Raw genomic sequence first — 24,536 nt, forward strand, 5'->3', positions numbered from 1 at the left:
TAAATATACTGTCAGCATTGATCTGGTTTTTAACACTCAGCTTGTATCATACCTGTTTAAAGCACTAACATCTCCCCATTATCTATAAGAAAAACACCATTTATTTGTCTAGAATTCAAGACCTTTCATAAAAGCTGTCAGTATGTCATTTCACCAGGTTATATGCCTTTACTTTCCTTCTTTTACAGTTTTCTTGCCCATGTTAATAAAGCCCTGAGTTTGCCTATTGAAACATAGATTTTCTCTACTATCATTTGGTGTTTTTTTTTTTTTTTAAGATTTTGTTGATTTATTTTTGCATAGAAGAACTGGGATATAGGCCCGAGGTCCAGGGAGGTGTGGGGGAATTGAGAGGATTTACCAGAGACAAAGGGGAGCAGAGCAGGCAGATATACTGAAATATACTGCTAAGGGGAGCAGCAAGACTGGAGAGGTCTGCTGCATCATGTATCGGTTAGCTCCCTGGGCGGTGGGCCATGGTAGTGATAGCTCTGAGACTTAACTCCTAGGCCACCAGGGAGGCCCTCATGTGGTGTTTTTTAATATGCTTCACATATTGATAGTATTTTTGTGTTTGCATGTCTCATTTCCCAAATGGATTATTAACTCCAGAGTATAGAGATGAAAACTTTATATTTAAATAGTATTTAGTGCAGTTTTTTCCTGTAACTGTGTAAAAAATATAATGAATTACTGAAGTTTTAAAGTCAACATAAAATTCCAATTGTATGCTTGCTTGCTTTTGTTGATTTCATAAATATTCGATAAATAAAACTTTTAATAGACTTTTATATTATGTTTTTCCATCTGTTTAATTATATTTAACTATATGATTGGAAATATATTGGTATAACTTTTAATATACTTTTATATTATGTCTTTCCATCTCTTTAATTATATTTAACATATGATTGAAATATATAGGTATAACTTTAGTAGTTTAAAATATTTTTTAAAATAATTTTCATTTAGTATTGTAATCTGAAAGCTACAGAAAATCTATTCCAAATGAAAATGATATACTCATTATTGCATAGTTTTTAAGAAAATAAACAATTCATGAGAAATTATGAGTTGTTTTATTATATTGCTGTTTTATTATATTATTTGTAGTAGATAGTTTTGATGGAGTTAAATTGAATATAAATATTATTGTGTCATAAATGTTGAATATGAATTATTTTGTTTCTCTTAACTGATGTGTTAAATATTCAAAATTACATGGGGAAATTTGAAATGTACTTAAATGCTAAGTATAAAATACTCTGCTTAGACATGATTTTGTTTTCCAAAAGGGGATTATGTATATTTTTGTGTATTAAAATTGATTATTGCTTTCTGCTGAATTTGAAGTTTTCTGACCTTTATTTTCCCCTTTTTTATCTTTATTTTAATAATTTAAATTTTTATCTTTTATCAAAATTATGTATTTTGATATTTCCACTTTAATGTAAAAATTATTTAAAATTATATTCTACACAAGATATTTTTACTTTGAAATATTCAAATTTCAGTAAGATAATGATAATTTCATCCTGAGACCAAAGAATAAATAATCATGTATATTTATAAACTTTAGACATTCATATTTATTAATCTTAGAGTGCTTTTGTTGCCTTTTTAAAACATATATATTTTAGCTCAGAAAATAATGCATTCTAAATATCTAAAAATTCTCATGCTATCTTTTCCCCTAAATTATCCTTTCAAGATAATTTTGAACATCATAATGATGTCTTCTTTTACACTTCACATTTTTTAAGACATCTCAAATTATTTTATTCTTTAATTTGGTTTTCAAAACATCCAAACTAAACCATAAATATATCTTTCAGAATAAGAGTCATACATTTGTTATATATTCACTACGTGTGTATGACAGAATCTCAGAAACAAACAAATAAAAAATGTTGCATTTTAAAAGTAGTGAAATTTTAAGTTAATTTTATTTTTAATGGGACTGAGCCCTATATTGAAATAGCAGATTATCCATTTTGACTGCTCTCATTTAATCATTTCATTTTTAAAATTAGACTTCATTTTACGATCCAAAAATACCTCACTAATGTGCATTTTTGGCTGTGTTAATTCCCTTTGTCATAAGATGGAAGCTAGCCTAAATTTTCTAATAATTTTTCATCACATTAAAATTCATGGCAAAAATAAAAATGAGATAATTTTGAATTCAAGTGAATACATTTTATACGGATCCCTTCTCCCTCTTCTCTCTACCTAAGGAAATAGAGATATTGAGATCAGAATTAAGTGAAAGCAAGCAGCACTTGGAACAGGAGCAGCAGAAGGCAGTCAAGGCCGGAGAGGAGTGCCTGAAACTGACAGAACTGCTGCGCGAGTCCGAGCACCAACTGCACCTCACCAGGTACTCCCTAATCTCATTATGGACCGTAGCACCAATTTTATTCCACAGATTTCTGCCACAGGCTTCCAAACAGTTGTTAGAGTTAGTCTTAGTCATTCAATTCACACACAGCTTTCAGACATATTAAGAAAAGTGGAGATGTGGTAAGCAAAACACCCAGACATGTGAATGATAAGTGTGGCAGGGAATTACTGATATATTACAAAACCTTTCATCTACAATGCTCAAATATTTAGGTACCCTCTATCAATGTAAGCAAAATGACATATTTCTCTTACTATCACAACTACCTCGTCTGTTAATTCTATGTTTAATAAAAACGTTGAACTGAAGAAACTGAGAAATATATGTAAGGAAATAATCAGATCTTATCAGTGGGAAAACACCAAAGAAAATATATCCTATGATCCAAAATGAGAGGGAACTGAAAATAAATAAGGAATCTGAATGCTAAGGAAGTGTAAAATTTAGAGATGAAATTGATTGGCACTATTTCTGTTTAAACCATTATTATAATCAGGCTCACACCATCATGGTTTCAATTTACATTGTTTCTGACATGAGATATTATGATGTGATCACCATTTTCATATAAAACTTTAGTAAGCAGTTAGCTCAGCCATCAGTTGTAATAAGATATTTTAGGTAGCAAGGATTGTGTATTTTGCTATATTGAAAACACACACACACACGCATATATACACAGAGAGAAAAATTCAAATATAGGTATTTCATGTTACCTGAAAGTAAATTCCCACGTTCAGTTTTAGTAAATTTTTCAACCATCAGTTCAGCCTTTAGATTTGTTCAATTCTTAGAGTTTTAAAGTTTTTGAGACAACTTTGTATAAATACATATATAAGTATGATATTTGGTTTGGTGCATAAATTAGAAAAACACTGGTCTTCTAATCATAGTAATATGTTGAATTCAAACTATGAAAGGGAACTGATCCCTTTTACATTAAATATGACAATGTAATTCTAAGCACGATATGATAACAGATGGAGAAAAGCACCACTTGAACAGCCTGCATTTGGAGAAAAAATATTCAGAGGTTGGTGAACCTCCCAAAGTTTTGGGTTGGTGTTACGATACCTCTAGTTCTATTAAAATCAAACTTTTTTTTTACAAAACATTTTGTTATGATCATATCCAAAAGGTTTGCCAACTTTCCTTCTAAACAATGAAAGAAAAAGGGGAGCGGAGAGAGTGAGAGTGAGAGAGAGGAAGAGAGAAAAGAAAGTAAATCATTTCTACCTGTCTGATATCTGGAAAAAAGCTCCAATAGATGAAACACTTTTATGAGAAAACATTTCAAAATAATAACTGTTTTTTTAATGGCCATTTAAAGTTTTATCATTGTAGAGCTGAGGACGTTATGATGATACAGTGTTCCTACGGTTATTTGATCTTAGGAGTTTTGGAATTTAGCTTCATCATGATAGTTAATAGCATTTTTTTCTCTGGCAGACTTCTGTTGAGAACCAACCATTTGTGTGCTAACCACTACTAAACACAGAAATGGGACAGCTTTTAAAGTCTCAGTGTGACTGAGCTTCAGTAAATAAATAGTAATGCTGTTTTGCCTCTTTCGCCATTCTGTCTTATTCGGAGAGTTAATTTCTGAAGTTAAAGTTTGTAGATTGTTTTCTTGTGCAGTATCAATCTGTACTATCTGACAAGACAGTTTCTTGCAAGTAATGCATATTAAGATACAGTAATTGCTGATAATAGAGTAATGGTAGTTAATTCCTTTGTTGTTAAGAAAAAGTGGTTTTGCTTCATTACATACAAAGCTTTTCTATTACCCCTTATTTATACCAAGTCTACACAAATTTAAACCTAGTTTAGAAAACTTAAATAAGGGACCAGGAAAATGAATATAAGAAAGTGAAAATCAAAATCAACAAAAAAACTATGAACCAGAGACACTTTTTGGGGGGTTGGGGGGCGGGAGGGGAAGGATTGGGGTCAGAATGGGGCGTTTGCAATTGTATGGGGGAATATAAAAATAAAATTTAATATTTAAAAAAAAAAAATAAACCTAGTTTTATAGAAAGTAAAATTTAATTACCAATATATTGAGTGCAGTACTCTTTCATAAACATTTTCTCTTAGTGTATGTCTATATTTTATAAAATACACATTCATAAATTTTAAAGATGACAGTTATAAATGCAAGGAAATATGTATATCTCTTTTGGCATGACTATTGGACTAAGCATTACTCACGTTCTTTTGGGGGGGGGGGTTTCTCTCTTAGAGTTTGCATTTCCTCACCATTCTTTCTTGATTTAGGATATTCTTGTGTGTGACTGAGAAGCACTATGTCTTTCTTTTTCAGTATAGATCAGCTGAAATAAATAAATCCCACACAGGGATTTTATTTGGCTTCAATATTTTGAATGGCATATTCTATACAAAGTGTAAAATTACATATTAAATCCATGTTATAAAGTAATGACAAAATAAGGATCCAGATTTTCAAGAGCAAAAATAATTAAAAACTGGAGTAGAAATTTATAGATCAAATTGAAAGAATGGCTATTCACTTTTTTGATATCCCCATATATTGTCTAATTGGACTTCAAATTAGAAAGTAGAAAATAGAAAAATGGAAAGTAGAAATGGAAAAGTAAGTTGAAGGACCCAAATAATGCATATAGTATTTTGCAATTGAGCATCTACTATCTTTAAAATATGTTTACTTGATCCCAGGTGTAGAGAAAATAAGTAAGATTTAGTTCCTACCCTAAGATACTCACACTCTATTAAAGGGGCCAGATCTAAATATGCAGTTATAGTAGTATGTGGTAGTAGAATAGTGGTGGAGCACATAAGAAAGAGAATTGGTTCATTCTGCATTGTGGGTAAAGGTGATGGTCAGGTAAAGTTTTCTGGAGGAGGAAATGTTTGGTAGCAATGCTGATTAATTAATTCATGATCAGGAATTCTCAAAGTGGAAAAAGTTGGAATCAGTACCCAAAGTAAAGGGAACAATATATACAAAGACATAAATATTGGAGAGAACATGAACTCTACAATCAGGTTAGGTATTTGGCAGGAGATAAGTCTGGGGAGGGAAGCAGGGACCAGAGGGAAGGACCTTGTGGGCCACATCCTGGATTTTTAGTCATTCTAAGAGTGATGAGTTACATAATATAATTTAAGCAGACTGCCAACATGTTTAAATATTTGGGTTGGGATCCTGACTTAAATAGCAGTGTTGAGTGTGCAATTGGAGAGTTGATGTATAAGAAACAGAAAGACCTGTTAGGACAGTCAGCAACTACAGCCCGTAGGCCAAATCTGGTTCATCAATTCATGAGCTAGGAATGGTTTCTGTATGATTCTTGAGCTAATAACAGTTTTATGGTTTTTAATAGTTGGACAAAAAAAAACAAGAAAGATAATATTTTGTGACACATAAAAATAATGCATCTTTAAATAAAGTTTTATTGTACACAGTCACAATAGTCCTTTATGAGTTGTGTATGGGATTGGCACAGCAGAATGAATATGGCCCTCAAAATCTAAAATATTTACTGTCTTATCCTTTACAGAAAAAGTTTTAGCTAACCTTTCCAGAGGCTGTTTAATTCAAGTAAGAAATCATTTGAACATGTAAAAATTGAGAGATTCAAATATGTATGTGAAGAAGGAAATTGAAAGGCACTGTGAATATAGATTGACTGAAGGAGAGATAATTAGTGGGGGATTCAATAAGAATATATGCTCAGTAGTCCGGGTGAATGAGACTGAATTCCTAGGCAGTGGCCTGTAAAACAGAAAGGGAACAACATTCACAAGAGGCATTTAGGTAGAAAATAAGATGCCTCCAATGTTTCTAGCTTATATTAACTGGATGACCCATTAATCCAAATAGGGGACTTAAAAGGAGTAACAGAGGAAAACAATACACTTTGTTTTGGAACTCTGGGGTCTGGTGTAAGTCTAGTGTGAGGAGAAAGTTCATGACTAGAGGCTTAGATCTGGATGCTTTCACATAAAGTTACTGGTTATAGCCAAGAGAGTGGGTAAAAGCTCAGAGAGAAGATTCTGTTTTTACAGTAGGATGGCAAAAGAGCCAAAGAGTCAAAGAGACTACAGGAGGACATAAGAATGAATAAAAATGCATCAAAGGATGCTTTAGTGATGTAACAATTAAAACTGCATTTTTCTTGGAGAGGGCCCCACACATCCTAGGGCTGAGGAAACGGATCTTTGGTATCTTCTCCCAGGCTTTCACTATCTTTGCAGCTTTTAACCAGTTATTTAATTCTTTGAACCTGCTTATTTACCTGTAAAATGAGGTTTGACTAGAAGATTCCTAAGTTTCCTTCTAACTGACACTCAATGATTTTAACAATGATTTCAGACAACCCATCACTGAGTTCCTATTTTCAGACATTAGGCATTTGAATTGCTTGGCATCTCATTTATCTAAGGTGTTACCTTAGCTTGAACTTCAGAGAGATTTCATAGAAATATCCTATATACCTGTCATTTACATTCATCACAATTTAGGCTCTGCTGATCTCTCACAAGGGTTATAAAAATAATCTCCCAATATGTCTTCCAGTCTCTCCTGCTAAACCACACCCAGTGAATATTCATAAGCACTGCTTTGACTCTGTCACCTGTTGTGAAAACCTTTCATGGCACCATGCCACGTTGACGATTATGGAAGGTCCAAAGTACTCAGCACTTCAGGCTCACTTTAAGATTCCCAGTCTTCTACTTTCATATTATCACTACCAACTTCTAGTTTCCTGTTATCTTCTTACATGCCGATTCCAGTCAAATTTAAGCAGATGCAACCCCTCTTTGTACTTTTGGATTTTCCTCTCCTTCTGCTGTTCTCTACACACTGAATATCCCCTTTACCCTTTCTCACCCTGTTATAATTTCACCTTTCCCAAGTCTCCCTAAAATCCTACATTTTCTACCTCGTCCTCCCTGATAACCCCAACCAGAAGTGAGCATGTCTTCGTTGGACTCCTCCTTCCTGCATATAGTTAAAGGTGCTTTCTATTTCCCCAAAGCAAGAAAAGTGAAAATCTGAAAAAATGAATTAATACTCTGAAGTTTTTATGTACCTACTTTTCTTCCCTCTTGGAAGGTATTTTTCACATGGTGGGAGAGGTCTTTGTTAATATTGTATTTCTCATAGCACCTAGCTCAGCACTTTGCAAAGAGTCAGAATTCAATACATCATTGTAGGAGTGGTGAATATAATTGTAAACTTATGACTGACTGTTCATTCAAAGCCCACTATTGACATGTAAATAAATATACATATACACATATAAGTCTCATATATATCCAGAGTAAAAAAATGTGAGCTGGAGATAAGACTGAAAGTTTTGATTGGGAATTTTTTTTATTCATGTGATATTATATTATGATTTTGTAATAGTTTTATCATTTTTAACTTTGTTTACACATATATGGGTAAGTATAGTAGAATTAAATGATAATCATTCTGATAATACAAGTAGGGTTAATAAAATGCACCACACTTGTCACTAAAATATGCTCACTTAAAAACCACACACACACACACACACACACACACACACACACACACATATACGGCTAAGAATGATAGAAGATAGAATCAAAATAGCTTCAGATGCTGCCTTTCAGGAGTTCTTCACTGGTGGGGAAGAAAACACATAAAATAAATGATAAGATCCAGAAGGAAGACTCTAGATAAAGCATTACAGAACAGAGGGACAGATCACTTTGTGCTCATTCTGGTGGCATTTGGACACAGTAAGTTGGAAATGAACTGCATTCAATATAGGGGTATAATGGCAGTTGGGAGGAGCACATGTACAAAAGAGAATTGGTTAGGTACATACAACCTATAATATAAATATGCAAAATACCAGTCTCTGAGGTTAAGGATACGTTCATCTTCAGATCTGTTATATGTAGTAGTTCTTTAAATCATAACAACAGAGGTAGTAGTTAATGTATTAATAGGTAGTAGCAGTAGTGTTCATCATTGACTAAACCCCTACTGAGCTGAGTACTCCCAATAGCTTTCTAAGGTGCAGACTTAGAAAGTCTGTTTAACTGCTGAGGTTCAAAACATGTTATAGAAGCAGATTTTGAAACCCAGCAATTTTCCTGCAAGCCCTCTCCCCTTATCCATCAGGCTATAATTCTATGTAAATTACTAAGAAAATGGATTAATGCAATTGTTTTTAAAAAGACAACTGGGAAAATCACTAACATAAATTTATAATAGAAATGTGTTAACTGCTCCTTCATACACTGATATAAACACATGTGTGTGAATTTTAGTCTTAGCCTTTTCCTAACAAACTGTTCTTTGGATCATTATTTGCCTTATTCCTTAAATTTTTTACTTCATTTTTACCGGATAGAAAGAGACTTTTGTTAAAGACTAGAAATTTTTTCAGATACTTGTTTTGACATGTCCAAACATCTTTAAAGAACTACAGGATTTAAATCCCTCTAAGACTGTCACTTACATGCATGTGGACAGATTACTTTCTGATATGACATAATGAAACAACTATTTCTGAATGTTTATATGACTTGCTAACTACTTATCGAAGCACTCTTTTCCATACCACCATGTTTATCAAAACATATTCTTTTGAATTCTGATTCTTTTTCAGATATCTGATTTAGAAGGGAATGACTGTAGGAAGCTTTCTTTTGTTTATCTTCCAGAAACTTTATAACTTGAATTGTCTAAGTAGAAAGAGGAGACTGGCCTGCCATCAAATCTGCAAACTCTGGCTTAAATCAGCAGAGCTACCATTAAAACTTTTATTCTCCCTTATATACAAATTTTTTTTTTTTTTAAGATTTATTTATTTATTTATACAAGCACTGGGTACAGTCAGAAGCATGGGAGGGTGAGAGAATTCATCAGAGCCAGAGCGGGGAACAGAACAGGCAGACTGACGAAGAAATACACTGCTGAGGGGAGCAGTGGGCGCAGCAGGAGAGGTCTGTCGCGCCATGTGGGACCCTCGCTGGCAGCCGGGGATAAAACTGGCGCTGCAGAGGCTGCGGGCAGCTTCGCAGCCTAGCGCTCAACTACTGCGCCACCAGGGGAGGCCCTGCCTACAAATGGTGTTTTAAAATGATATGTAATTTGAAGAATTTTTCAGGAATCTAATAATCTAAGTGAAGTCCATAAAACTAGTAGTACTGCTCTAACCTCCTTTTGTGATGCAAATGGAAGATCTGACCTGTGACCTAGAGGGGTAGCAACTTGAACTATAGTATAAGTATCTTTTTGAAAAGGAGAAAGGGGTATAACAGAGGAGCTACCCTTTTATTCCACTATGCTATGTAGTTTACATGGTGAGATGGTTAAATACTTCTTTACATAACCTGGCAAACATTTAGCTTCCACATAATAATGATTGTAAATGCTTACTTGAATTTAGTTATTTGGTGTCTCAGATTTCCAGTGAATCAGGACTCTTGGGTTGAGGTAAAAGAAACTCAAATAGGAATTGATTAGATTGATAACCAGACCATGTAAACCAGGTGCACCTGGTCTCAGGGGTTCTTTGACTAGGAACTCAAAGCAGCACCAATCTGCTATTGTTTTCTGTCAATCACGGGTTTCAGCTTCTATCAATATTTGTTGGCGCTTTCAGGTCCTTCCATGCCATAGAATCATATACTTCAGTCTGAACTGAAGATAAAGAAGATGCTCTTGAGTTCAAACTGTAAGAATGTGACTTCCACTAGCAACTCCACTACCAACTTCAAAACCTTCTGTTCCACAACTACCCTCAGGTGCAAACTGGGTCATGTGTACACACACCCTCTTGGGAGCTGTGGCTGGCAGCCTCAGCAGAAGCACGAACGTAAGAGATTTGTACTATGCAAAGGGAGGTTCTGTTACAAGGGAAAGTGTGTCAGGGAACTAAAACAATAGGTGTCCTCTCCATTGTCTTTTTAAAAATACTTGATTAGAAATGCTTTAAAGTAGATGTATTCTCCAATGTCAACATAAGACCAAGGAGGTATGATGGAGTCTTCACAGGGTCACTTCGTGCTTTTCTTTAGCAAACTCTCAGAATGTGAAAAGATAAATGTAAAGGATACATCAGGGCCTCCCCGATGGTGCAGCGGTTGAGCGCTGGGTTGCGAAGCTGCCCGCAGCCTCTGCCGTGCCGGTTTGATCCCTGCTGCTCCCCAGCCACCAGAGGAGGGTCCCACATGGCGCGCAGACCTCTCCTGCCGCCCGCTGCTCCCCTCAGCAGTGTACTTCGGTCCTTCTGCCTGCTCTGCTCCCCGCTCTGGCTCTGGTGAATTCTCTCACCCTCCTGCGCTTCTGACTGTACCCAGTGCTTGTATAAATAAATAAATAAATCTTTAAAAAAATAAAATAAAATAAAGGCATAGACAACCAAAAATGTTTAAAAAAAACAAAAGATTACATCAGTGAACATCTGGTAAGTGCCAAGCATGATGCATAATTTCCTACAGCAGTGGTATACTAAGTGTATTCCATCATGGCCTGCATGTTACTATTTTGTAAAGATATTGATATAAAAACTGAGTGTGTTTGGTAACTGTTGTATTAATTTTAAAGATTTCTTTTTTTTTTTAAACTAATCCCAAGACTAGTTTGTTTGTTTATTTATTTATACAAGCATTGGGTACAGTCAGAAGCGAGGGAGGGCGCGAGAACTCACCAGAGCAGACAGCAGAGCAGGCAGACTGACGAAGTACACTGCTGAGGGGAGCAGCTGGCGGCAGGAGAGGTCTGCACACCATGTGGGACCCTTGCCGATGACCGGGGATCAAACTGGGATTGAACCGGCGCTGCAGAGGCTGCGGGCAGCTTTGCAACCCAACCCTGCGTTCAACCACTGCGCCATCAGGGAGGCCCTGTTGTATTAATTTTAAATTGCCACAGTATCCTAGCACATTATCTAGGGCTTTTTTTTCTCTTTCAAAATTTAAATTTTTCTAGTAATTCACTTTTATTTCATTTTGCAAAGCTTATGTGTTGCAAAGGGTTATAAAATGAAAAAAAAAAAAAGATTTCTTACACAAAAAGTTTGAGTTTCCCTGCTTTCTGAGGTCTTGCAATACACTTGAGGAAGCTGAGTCTTAGAAAGGGTGAAGCATGAAAGGGAAGGAGTGAGTAGAGGAGGCAAGGTTTAAACTGGGTCCATCAGTCCCAGAAACTATGCTCTGTAGCACACACTTGTGAATACGTGCAAAAACATATTTCAAAGCTGAATAGAAGTAATTTTGGATTTTAAATCTCAGTTCATTGACCAAAAATCAGACAGGCCTCTTTCATTTCTGTATCTCCAGTACCACGTTTGCCATCAGACTAATTTCCCAAGATTCTCTATAAATGTCAAATAAATTTGCCTCTGCCCTTTATTGTTAAGCAAAATTAAGCTTGGGTCAAAAGACCAAACTTTAAATTTCTCTTCATTTGAGGAGGGTAGTATAACATTGACATGTATTCTTGCTATTTCATAGTGAACTTCGTATTTTTTTCTTCTGAGTCTTATTGAATTTTTAGCCTAGAGTTTCATGTAAAAGTTAAGCTCATTTTCCCTTGTACTCCTTTCATGAATAAATTAAGCAGAGAACGTGTCAAAAATAATTTTAAATGGATATATGTGCAACCAACATCTTCAAGTCTTGAAATAGATGGCCTTGGTACTGTTTTAAATTGCGTCCTCTTTTCCTTCCCCCACCCGGTATCAGACAGAACAGACTGTCAGAGCCAGGAAAGAAAAGACATTTCATTTTGCTATGATGGATGCCACATTTCCTGAGCCCACTCTGCTCCACCTGTTTGAATTGCTAAGAACCCTGGTCTTGGTGTGTCCCAAAGTGGGAGAGGTTAGAGTCAAAGGCTGCCAGGGAATGTGTCTCTGCTGGTTCTGCTTAATGTTCCCTGGCTTGCTACAGTCAGTTCTGTGGAGCCCAAATGTGAGCTCAATGAAAATCTATGCTGAGGATATACTCTTCTCCCCTGCCACATAGGCCCACATCCTGGAGCATGGTGGTGGCTGCCGCCAATTCATTTTCTGAAGAAGCCCAGAGGAAACTGAAAGCATGTTGCCCAGATCAGTTGCCTGACTCAACGACAATGATTATAAGTTTAGTGAAAACAGGAGAAAAAGAAAAAACAGTTCTTTTCCTAATATCCCCTAGTTGGAGTATTTATCTGAAAGAAAGCTCTGATATCAAATATTAATTTAAAGTTAAAAGATGTATTAAAAAATCTTGATTTTAAATTTCTTCTTAAATACCTCTTCCTAATTGAATTGTTAATTATTAGGGATTATTCACTTAATTATTTAATCTTTGATACCCACAAGTAGGTTATATAATGACTCATTGACTGATAAATGCTAGAGCCAAAGCTCATTTTAAGAATACTGAGAAGAGAAGAGGCTTAAAGAATTTCCAGTCTCTTTAGTGCCCATATCAGGCCCTGTTCATGGAACAGGTCCCAGTATAAATAAACAAATTTTTATTAAGCTGCTACTCTGTTAGATTGGTCAAACAGAGGATATAATTCCCTGAGCTCAGGAACTCAGAGTGGGCATCAAATGGGTCAGAAAACATTTGGAAGCAGCCTGTAAAGCTGATGTCCAGCTGAGGCAAAGACTGCTTCATTCTGGCTCTGTGTGGCCTCTCCACAGCAAGCAAAGGTCACCTGTGGGAGGACTGAGCATCTTCTGTTCTGACCAAGTGGTGTGGAGTGCGGAGGAGAGAAATGTTGGGGAGGCGGTTAAAGGCCAGGCAGAGTATCAAAAGGATTCTTTCCAAGTCGGTACTAGTGTCTAAGTAATGTATTCCTCTGATTACCTACATTCTATTTACCTCCAAGAAGGTTATTTCTGACTAGATTCACCCTATGTTGAGGGAGTATTTATTATCAATATAATTATACCGACAAAAGAAGTATATAAAGTAAAATAACGAGTCATTATTGGAATTTATAGAAAGGGTGGAGGTATAAGGATTGTTCAAGAGGAAGCATTAAAAGTGTGTTTTAGCAGTGTTCAGGATCTGCTGGTTTTCTAATAGCTGATTTGAAGTGTGGCTTACCAGTCTGGACATCACTTGATCTTGACACTTGTCCTAGTTCTATGTGTGATTAATTGTCATATTTGGAAAAATCTCCTACTGTGTTTTATTTCCCACAGAACTTAACTGGAATTGTGATGATACACACACAGAGACACACACACACACATATGAGTATGAAAATGATTGAAACTCATTCAGGGTTCTATAAATCTCAGATGTTGATCATTTATTCAGGGAATACAATGCTATTATTATGAATTCATGTGAAATTAGTTAATTAGCAGTCTCAATGCATTGATCAATCTCGAAGACTTAGGGCAACTGAGGCATGATCTAATCACTCAAGTACTTTTTGGCAAATTGGTGGTGTTCACAAATTAGGGACACAGAGTGTATTATTTAAATATGTGACTTCTTTTTCTCTAGGCCAAATGGCCTTCTTTGTCTTTAGAGAAAAAAACACCTTGCCATTCCTGATAGTAACTATATGCCAAACAAGAAGTATCTCTGCAGCTGAAGGGCTCTTCTCTGCTTTGTTGTACTTGTGGCAGTTCCCTATTCTTACCTTATTTCTAAAGGCATTTATTCAGAATCATTTGCTATGAATTAGACCATAATGTTTGGTTGAGGAAAGATGATGATTATATTAAGGAACAATAAAATTCATCTACAATGAAAATGGAACCAATATCAGAACTGTAGAAGAACCCAAATTCCCACCCTGCGCTCAGACTGATTTAACACAAAGAATCATTTGTTAAAAGTGGAAGAAAGAATGACAGCATGAGACAACTCCTGTAACTAATAAACTTTTTAGATGCTGTTTCATATGTTTGCTTTTCATTAAATTCAGGAATCGTTGTAACTACGTTGTTGTGATTCAGTCAACATTTATTCCTATCTGTTTTTCATATACAAAGGCTAAGGGATGCCAGAAAATAAACTGTTAACGGAGAATTAACTTCTTTGGCATGCTTTCATACTTATCTTCCAAATTAAAGAAAATGAAATGGGCAGAAACAGAGTGTAGATTACCTCCTTTTTGTCAAAAATGGTGGGAATTTGAAAATTAATAATAAAAAAGGGAACAGATGCAGTAACATGCCAGAGGGAGATTAATGTGGAGAGTAAAATCTGTGAGCAACAAAACTGAAGCAAACTGAATCAGTGGGAGGTGGTTGTACAATCAAAATCAGGATAAAAGAGAAATTACAAACAACCCTGCACTTGTCAAAGTAGTAGTAATGAAATCCTGACTCTGCCAGCAGTGAGAACCTGTGTTAGCACTTTGGGGTAAGGATGGTAGCCGGGTGCCAGGTAGGAGGGCAGTGTTAGGTTGCTGGGCAGCAGCCATCTTGTGTAGAACAGATGGCACCGAAAGCTGGCATGGGAGGGGCTCCTTAGCAGAACTAATCAGACAGTAACAGATAGGGCAGCTGGGAAGACTGACCACAGAGAGGGAGTCTGCGGGTTGCTGAGTGCCATGATGTTTGCAGTGGTGTGCCCATTGGTCTGAGATAAGACCTTGCAATGTCTTTCCCATCTACAGTAGAACTGAAACTTTTCTTCAAAAAGAAAAAATTGAGTTGAATTGTATTACAATGAGGGTGGGGTGAAATGGGTATTGGGGTATAGGTTGAGAAAGGAAGAATCTTGAAATTTGTTGTATGAGTTGTCTATCCCAGCCCCATGGAGCTTTGGTTTTTGCTGTTTGTGTGGTTCGGCTGTCCTAATGTGTACACTGTGGCACACAGCATTATCAGTTTATATATTTTATGTATCAAAGAGTTTGTTATATCAAGACTGTACTTAAAATTAGAAAAGATTTTTTGATATAATTTCTACCACACGTGTCTCACAAATGAAAACCAAAACAACCATATGATAGATACTTGCATTTGTCCTCAATAATTTTTCATAACCTAATTTAAGCTTTGTTTGATTCACAACCACTTGCCTTCTTTTTTCCCGTGTAACTGTGGATTGAACATCAAAATGTAAACATAATTCAGAGCCCAAAACCTTAAAATAAGAATCAAATTAAGTAATCCTGAGAGAAATGAAAGAGAAAACTGATGTGTTAAATTTTATAACTTATTATGGAGTCATGATTTATTAAATATAGAATTGGGAAATTAATTCTAAAAACATTACTTTAACAAAGAAATCCAGATCCCTTACATCTGTTTTTGGACTAGTTTATTTTTCTTTCTATCTTTCTTTCTTTCTATCTTTCTTTCTTTCTTTCTTTTTTTTTTTTTTATAGAAGGTTTGTAGCTTGGCGCAATTTATTCATTCTGAAGGGGGAGGGGGAAACATTACCAGGATTTGAAATAGGTGGTATAACATAGCCATATGCTATTTATGCAGCAGTTTCTGCAATAAATCTAATTTGGTGCTGTCAAAAAATTAGACTTATTTGATGTAGCAGCACATTAGTAAATGATTGTGGCAGATTTAAAGTTGTCATTTAGACTCTTCTTACTCTTAACAGAATCTTGTAAATCTGTTGTACCCCTTTGATCAACTCTATGAAAATGTCTCAGTTCTTTGTCCTGCAGTCCTGCAAATATTTCCACATCTGAAAGAAGGTCTTGCCTTAAGGTAATTGAGGAAGGGGGTGGAAGAATGAATATCCTGTTGTTAAAAGGCTTCATGAATATATAGAAGAAAAACAATAAACTAGAGAAAAATTAACGTATTTTCAGTTCTTAGAAAAGTGAAACTGTTAGTCTCATTCAGAATGTAGATAAATTAAGGTCAATTCTTTATTGGGTTTAAATATTTTACCTTCCACCTCTGTCCATATGCTGTTTTAGAAAACTAATATTAAAGAATGTGAAGTACATCAGCTCTTCATCTTCACCTAGCAGTCCCTTAGAATGGCTTTACTGCTCTTTAATGCAACCTTGAAACTTTGCTTCAGTGCCTCTTTATTTTTTCTGTAAGATTTTGTTCAGGTGTTGTTATCAAACTATCTAAAACTTTTTCCTATTTTTTTTTTTACTTAAAAGATAAAAGAGGCATCTTACATATTAGGCAGATAAATATTAACAGTATTCTCTGAATTCCTTAGTCCATTTATATTATTTAGTTAGTCCATTTATATTATTTCCCTTTTCTTATGTATTTAAGGAGAGGAAAGGGGTGTATGTGTGTGTGTGTATGCACATTCATGCTGCTGTGTGTGACTATAAATGATGTAAAATGAAGTTTTTTTAATTTATGTTCTTATCATATAAATTTTCCCAAACAAGCCTGTTAGTGTGGTTTTGCAATGGCAGTTTACTAGGAAGTACGTGTTTCTTCACGGTGTTTTAAACAGCCTCTATTAAACTGCATTTTGTAATACTTCTTTTATATCACAAATCAGACCACAGAAGTGATCAAATTACCAGTACTTTTTCCATGCAATTCAGAAGCAGGGAATCAGGTAACTGCTATCAAGCACAGCTCATTCTTAAGGGAAAAAAAAAACAGAAAAAGTATAATCAAGTTTGTTGGAGATATGAGATCATTTTTTTTGAAATTTTTCCACATGAAAGAAAGTATTTAGACATTATTTTTTAAAAGATGAGAGAGCACCTCTTAGAATTCATATTTTATGTTCAAAACTCATACATTGTATCTTTTTATGGGAAATTTATAGAATATAGTGCATTTTAAAGATTAGTATTCTAAATGAAATTAGAACTAAAAAGTGTTATCTCTGCACTTGGGTTTTAAACTGTATTTTTAGTTTTTGCTGTTGCTTTTATATTTAGCATCACAATTTTCTTTGAACATACCTGAAAAACTGCTTTCATAAAATATTTTATAAATTGTAAATATTTAATCAATCAAAACCATAAACATCAAATTTTAAATTACATGTTTTTAGACTGCTTTATTAATAAGCACTGCTTTCAACTTTGTGGTAATTATAAAACTTTAATGTCTCTCTCTATAAAGAATTTCTAAAATTTTACAGATGAATAATTTTACTTAACAAAAGCATATATAATAAGATTAAATCTTGGAATAACTCCTCAAAATACATTATGAGTAAAGTCCTATTTAGGTTCACATTTAGTTAACATTTATAACACTGCTTTGGTTAAAATTTTTCCCATATATATTTTTTTGAGAAGTGATCTTCCATTTTCTTATAACAAATTTGAGCAAGTGAATGGTTTGCCTTTTTCTTAAAGAATATGATTTTGTTAAATGCCGGTAAGTAAACATAAAGTGATTCATGTCTGATTTACGAGGAAAGCACTCAATAGCTGTAGATGTTACAAAGTCAATTCAACTCAGACTATATTCTTCACTTAATTTCTATTAGTTTGTTTCTTTCATGGAAATGACCTATTGATACAAGTAATATTTCTTGAGATAGATTATGTGTTTTATTTGACAGCATATGCTTGGATATTATTTCAATTATTTTTAAATGTTAAAATTTAAACTATACATGAACTGATTTGTATATTATGAGTTACATTTTTCAAAATAGTAATAAAACACATTAATGTTTTAATATAAAGCTTATACATTAAAATGTATATTATGAACATGCTACATTTTAATGTTGCATTTCAGCATAAAATTTCTTGATTGGAATATTCTTTCCCTTGGCTAATTCATTAGTGACAATATTTATTCCTCAAGTTAATGCTATATAGCATGAAGCAATTTTACATAGTGTAAACTTGTTTATGATATCGTGATTTCATTTTAAAACTTTTATTTTGCTTCTTGTACATATAGTTCATTCTCAATATAATAAGAAGTGCAGACACACATGAAAGAAATATGTATCAGCTGTCTCGTTTTACAAGTGATCATTAAAACACCATATCTTACTACTTTGACTCCAAATTATTGTCTTCCCGAACCCAAAAGTAATTTTCACAAGTACATTACACAACAGAACTTCATCTTCTGCTGGTTAGCAGTAGAGGATTTAAATCCATGCCGACAGTTCATTTGACAATGACCTTGAGGGGCTTTGCTTCTTGAAGAAGAAAGCAGAAGCTTGCGGTAAACAAAGTTCACTTCTGACAGATGGATTGAATGACAGAAAGGTTGCGAGTGCCAGAATAGCCCTGGCAGAGGAGGAAATGTTCAGTGGAATCCAACAGGAGAGGAGGTGTGAACAGGTGCAGGGTTGCTGACGGAAGGGGAACCAGATGGAAGGAGCCAGAGCCAGTTTATTTAAAGGAAAAGGCAGAAAACATTGAAAGGCTGTGCGATCAGTGGCTAAAAATGTTCATAGAGGAAGGTAAAAATTCACAAAGCAAAACTGCACAGTGGGGTAGCTAACACTTAGCATAATGGTAGTAATTTGTGAGTTTAGTTTGGAAGTTGTGATTGAAATACATTCATCTTGGCTCTTGACACCATCAAGTATAGATATAATTTGAAAGTTGTTTATTTTTTTTAAATTTCTAAGCCTTTTTTATCCATCCATTAATTTAATTTTTCCAGCAAGAAGCTCCCTTGTGATAATACTAAAATTGTGTCATCAGCTAGGAAAAGGAAAAAAAAAATTAAAATGAAGGTTAACATTCCATTCAGATTTATCTTGTGATGCCTCAGTTTTGTTCACATATGGGAAAGAAATGCACACACTGTTGGGTGACATCTGTAATATCTAAGAAATTTACCACGTTAGAATAGATGCTGTTGGTTGCTTTGTTGTTTCAAGTCTTTGTTCATTTTGTAAAGTCCAGTTTGGTTGTTTTAGTTGAAATATTGCTCTCTGAAATATATGTTTGCCTACCAAGGTCTGCAGATTAATTTCTGCTGCTGAGGTTGCTCTGATTTTCATTGACTTTTAGTGATCTCCCTCCAGGCAAATACCTTCAAACTCAAGTACCATTTACAATAGAAACAGTACACAGTGGTGCAAAGAAGGAGAATATATGTTTATGTTCTTAGACATATTAAAATTAAGTTTCACCTCTGAAAACCAAAGACAGTCTTGCTAATCTTAGTCTGACTGGTCATTTCATACATGCCATTAATGTGGCCCTTGTCTGCTACAGTTGTCCTTGAAGATATTCCCACATTGCATTACTGATAAAGAGAGGCAAAAAGAGGAAGAGCTGTTATGAAGCAATCACCAAGAAAAGTAATGAAAATGCCCAATTGTTTTGAGATTTTGCAGATCTAGCAATTTACCCATAAGAGTATTCACTTTTCACAAATATTAAGTATTCTGGGTATATTAGTGAGCACTGTATTTGCATTTCCCATCTCAGAGGAACTGAGATCAAATAGATTTACATTTAATGAGGACAGGCTGCTTTAGGATGTTTTAATTTTAGAGATAATACCTACATTCCATTTCATGCCTCTGTCAGTAAAATGAAAAAAACTGAGATTTGATTAGCAGTTTTACACCTATCTTGTCTATGAAGATCAAGACTTTTGGTCATTTTTTAAAAAGAACTGGGTGACTATATTTTGAAAAATAGTAATTTCTTTTAATAAGAAGAAATTATTAACTTTTATTTAAAATCAGGTCCAAAATCAGGTTAAAATCTGGGCTAAAATATTTTCCTCCACTTGTTTTGAGGTTTTCATCTAATAGATATTCCGAATCTAAAAATGTATATACAACTGATTGGTGCATATTTCTTTAACTGTAATGTACTGATTTTACCATCTCCTCCATCTTAGTTACTAGATGCCTTAATATAGCTATGCTACTAGCATGTTTGCTGCTATGCAAAATAACAACATAAATCTCACCTGAATTAAGAGATTAAAATTTAAGGTAGTAAGAAACTGCAACAACTAGTGGCATCGTTTGATACCCATGCCACAAATTAAATTATAAACTCTTTATAAGTAGGTCTAGTAGTTCTCCAGAAATATGTAAACTTAGTTGTACCCAGCATATTTTTTACATCATTGTGGTTTTTAATATTTTTCAATGAAGCAATAAGGAGTTTGTTGCTATTAAACAGGCATTCATTCAACATTTAATTAGTGCATATTCTATTGCAACTATATTAAGCACTCTACATTTTTTAAATGAAAAAGTCATGATCTTTCTTTATAGGTATCCTACAACCTAAAGGACAAGATTTATGTAAGAGTGTGCATGCACGCGTGCGTGTGTGTGTGTGTGTGTGTGTGTGTGTGAATGAGTGTAAAATCTAGAAAAGAATACTTCTAAATCTTCCCTTACCTCAAGATCATCTTGAATGAAGTAAGGAAATGACCCTTCTTAGCCCAACACTCATGCGTTCTCTGAGGTGCTAACTAAGGTCAACAGTTACAATATTTAGTGGACGCTAAAATCTCCATCTCCTTGCTCTTAATCTAATGTTCCTCCCTCTGCTCCACATGGTACTCCTTTCTTTTTATTGCTAGTATGACTTGTCTGAATAAACCCATTGAAATATTTCTCTAGAAGCCTTCTAATAGTATTTGTTGCTGAAAGGCAGAATGATTTTGGACGTTAGAACATAGTTACTAGTTATTGAAACAAAAGAGCAAAGACCTTTAGCTTACAAACTAAAGCAATTATCACTCCTGAAACACTTTTCCTCGTGGGGAGTGGGAGTGATAAAGACAGCTTCCTGAAACATTGCTTACTCCATGATGGGCACAATATGCACATTAACTCAAAACTCCCTTATCACCCTTGAAGGTAGATTTCTCCTATAAGTCCCATTTTACAGAGAAAGAAACTGAAGAGGTATATGTAGGTACATAGTACCTTGACCAAGGTCACAGCACTACTAAATTGTGGGACTGGGATTCAAGCCAACACAGATAGGCTCCAGAATATACTTTCACCAATTATATTATATTGCCTCTGGTGTTGGGTGTTTGATCAATTTCTTTTGAAAAGGTAAATAGGGTTCTTTATAATAGGACTTCCCTGAGTCTTTAATATACTAATATACTGTGAATCTCAGAAAAGAGTAGTTTTCAGTGTTCCCCAAATCTGTATGACTAATAGAAATGTTTGTATCAAATCTCTACATATCTCTCAGGAAAAGTTTTTTAAGACTATAAATTTGTGAAAATTTGAGGTAGGACACTTGAGAATTATCACGTATGTGGGAATTACTTAATTTCTTATCAGTGCCTCTAAAACATTGCATCCCCCATGCAAGCCCAGTTCACTTTATTACAACTCAAATGATTCATGAAGAGAATAGTTAGGTAGCTTTCAATTTACATTTGGTCAATGCTCTAAAGTGGGGAACATCTTTGACCATTACTTGAAGAGTTAGTTAGTTGTGCCAGAGTCACATTATATTAAGTTCTCCCCAATCTACTGTTCCATCATTATCTTTTTGTGTTAGTAGGTTTTGCAAATCTAACAATTAAATAGTTGCTGAGCAGCAAATTGAATTTTGGCACCTTTCTAAACTTAACTTTGGAAAATATATCATAAGAAAAAATGCTGTGGCCACTTTTAGATATAGGTTATCTTGCAAATTTAAATAATGGGTCTCTAAGCCAGACTACAATATATTTTATTCTCCTTATAGCTTTGGAATGCCAAATAATCCTTTCCGCTATGTGTACCCTTTCCATACTCTGAAGAAATAAGGCAACTCAAAATGAAGCATCCCTATTATAATAATTTTTCATTAAATACACTTAGAGGTGCCCTCAATTCATATTTCAAACAGCTTCTATTTTCTATAAATTGATGAGATTTATTTATTGGTGAGATTTTCTGTAATTTGTAATAATAATGATGACTGGAATTATGACTCTCAAGAGGGTTTATTATGTGTGGTCCTGGTTCCCTTAATCCCACTTTCTTTTTGATTTCTCAAATTATATATATATATATATATATATATTAAAGATTTATTTATTTATGCATACAAGAGCTGGGGCACAGGCCAGAGATGCAGGGGGTGAGATGATCCACCAGACAGAGTGGGGAGCAGAACAGGGGGATTGACTGAAATACACTGCTGAGAGGAGCAGTGGGCAAGACAGGAGAGGTCTGTCTCACCATGTGGGTTGCTCCCTGGCTGGTCGTGGATCGAACTTGTGCTGCAGAGGCTGCGGATTGCTTCATAGTGCAGTGCTTAACCCCTTGCACCACCAGGGAGACCCTCAAATTATATTTTTTTACAACAAATCAACTTAAGCAACTTGAAACCAGTTGAAATCATTTATCCGCTTATTTGTATTCTACAAAGTATAGCTAATGTTTTGTGGTGAGAAAGTCAAAGGTAGCAGATTAATTGACTAGGCAGTGAGGTAGTTTATTAAATTGGTTGACGGATTGACTGGCTGACTAATAAGACTACATGATACTCTTGATAAACTTTCAAAGTGTGTCTTTCTAGAATTAAATAGTGAATTTTGAAAGCATGTCTTTCTAGAAATAAGTAATGAGTGATAGTGATATGTGGATTATTAGTAGAGAGCCAGGAAAGAAATCTGGGGGGGGGGGGAATCATAGAGAATCTACTATTTCCCACTTGACAATTATAGAAAGATATTAAATAATATTGATTTTCCAATTTTGTGTACATTAATTTACTAGGAGTCTTTACTTCACAAACATAACTGGAACATTTTCTATAATTTGCCAACTTGACTGTATGGATTGATTTTATAACTTAATTATAAATATGAATATATAGTTTGGAAGTTTCTTCAAGCTAGACCTGATTAAAAAGAAAGGGTATACCACTTAGTTCATATTATTATGGTGACTACTTTGGCTCCAACTAAGTTTCCTGTCAGAATTCTCCTTTGTTATGATAACTGACTGACTTAATGAGAAATGCATCAAGATAAAAAAATGTTATTTTAGGTGTTTTTGCTTATTATAAAAATTGTAAACTTTGGTATCTTCGTAAGACTTTGAAATTAACAGTTTTAGCATCATGGTTATTTTGATTTGTGAAACATCAATATTTAAAATGTTACTTTGCTATAGGGAAATAGGCAGAGGAATAGTCTCAGACCAGCACTGTCCATGAGGGCCTGGTAAATGCAAACCACATATGTAGTTTACAATTTGCAAATCACCATATTTAAAAAAGTAAAAAGAAACAAGTGAATTTAGTTTTAATAACATACATAGTTTATTTAGCTCGCTATATAGAAAATAGCATTGTTGCAACATAGAATCAATATAATTGAATATTTTTATTCTTTTAAATAATTCTTCATTTATTCTTTTAACTAGTTCTTCAAATCTAGCATATGTTTACACTTATAGTACACCTCAATTTAATCTAGCCACATTTCATGTGCTAAGTAGCCACATAGGGTCAGAGGCTGTTGTACAAATTATGGCAACACTAAGCATTTTTCACCTGATTTTGCTAGCTTTCCCACAATTCCCATTGTAGATGAAATTGGTTTCTCATGAACATGAGCCTTAAGTTTTAAGCATTCTATAGAAGCAAGGGAATCATGTCAGCCAGGACAAAACTTGATTATTTTTTTTCTAAAGAACTGTCACTTGGAGGAGGTGGAGAATATCAGAAGCTGCCTCTTACTGGCGGTTACTTGAAGCGGAGCTAAGCAATAGCTCAACCAGTAGCATAGTACAATAAGTTCTTCAATGTCTTACTGTGTCATCTTTTCCTTTTTGTGTTAGAGTTATTGAAAATAAATTTGACAAGTAGTTAGAAGCCTGTCTATTAAAATACATTTCAAATGATGTTCTGGCCTGGACATTGCAGTTTGCATTATGTAGAGTATCTCATGTATCCTGATTATATCATTTTAATAAATGAGCCTTAGACTAAAGTGCTGCACTATTTTTGAAGATTTATTTTTTATTTATTTATGCATACAAGAACTGGGGTGTTGGCCAGAGGTTCCACCGGGGTGCGGGCCGGTGGGGTGAGTATTCACTAGAGACAGAATGGGAAGCAGAACGGGTGGATTTACAGAAATACACTGCTGAGGGGAGCAGCAGGGGTTGGGGGAGAGACAGGAGAGGTCTGCTGCACCATATGGTGGGTTAGCTCCCAGGTGGGGATTGGCTGGCAGTTACTTTATAGGGCTGAGATTTTAACCGCTGCGCCACCAGGGAGGCCCTAGTGCATGGAGCCAAGGGTCAAATTAGATCTGTGTGTGTCCAAAG

The 24,536-nt window shown here is 34.8% G+C and overlaps 1 protein-coding gene across 1 annotated transcript in view; it reads left to right on the forward strand.

Annotated features, from left to right (window-relative positions):
• SDCCAG8 (SHH signaling and ciliogenesis regulator SDCCAG8) overlaps nt 1-24,536 on the forward strand; it is a 270,102-nt gene that overhangs the window by 130,147 nt on the left and 115,419 nt on the right. Inside the window, 1 exon segment of the mRNA XM_037509815.2 lies at nt 2,238-2,380. Coding sequence (XP_037365712.1) covers nt 2,238-2,380 — 143 coding nt within the window.

This window comes from Talpa occidentalis, unplaced genomic scaffold, assembly GCF_014898055.3.
Source record: "Talpa occidentalis isolate TD23 unplaced genomic scaffold, MPIMG_talOcc4v2.1 talOcc4.14, whole genome shotgun sequence".
Taxonomy (NCBI): Eukaryota; Metazoa; Chordata; class Mammalia; order Eulipotyphla; family Talpidae; genus Talpa; species Talpa occidentalis.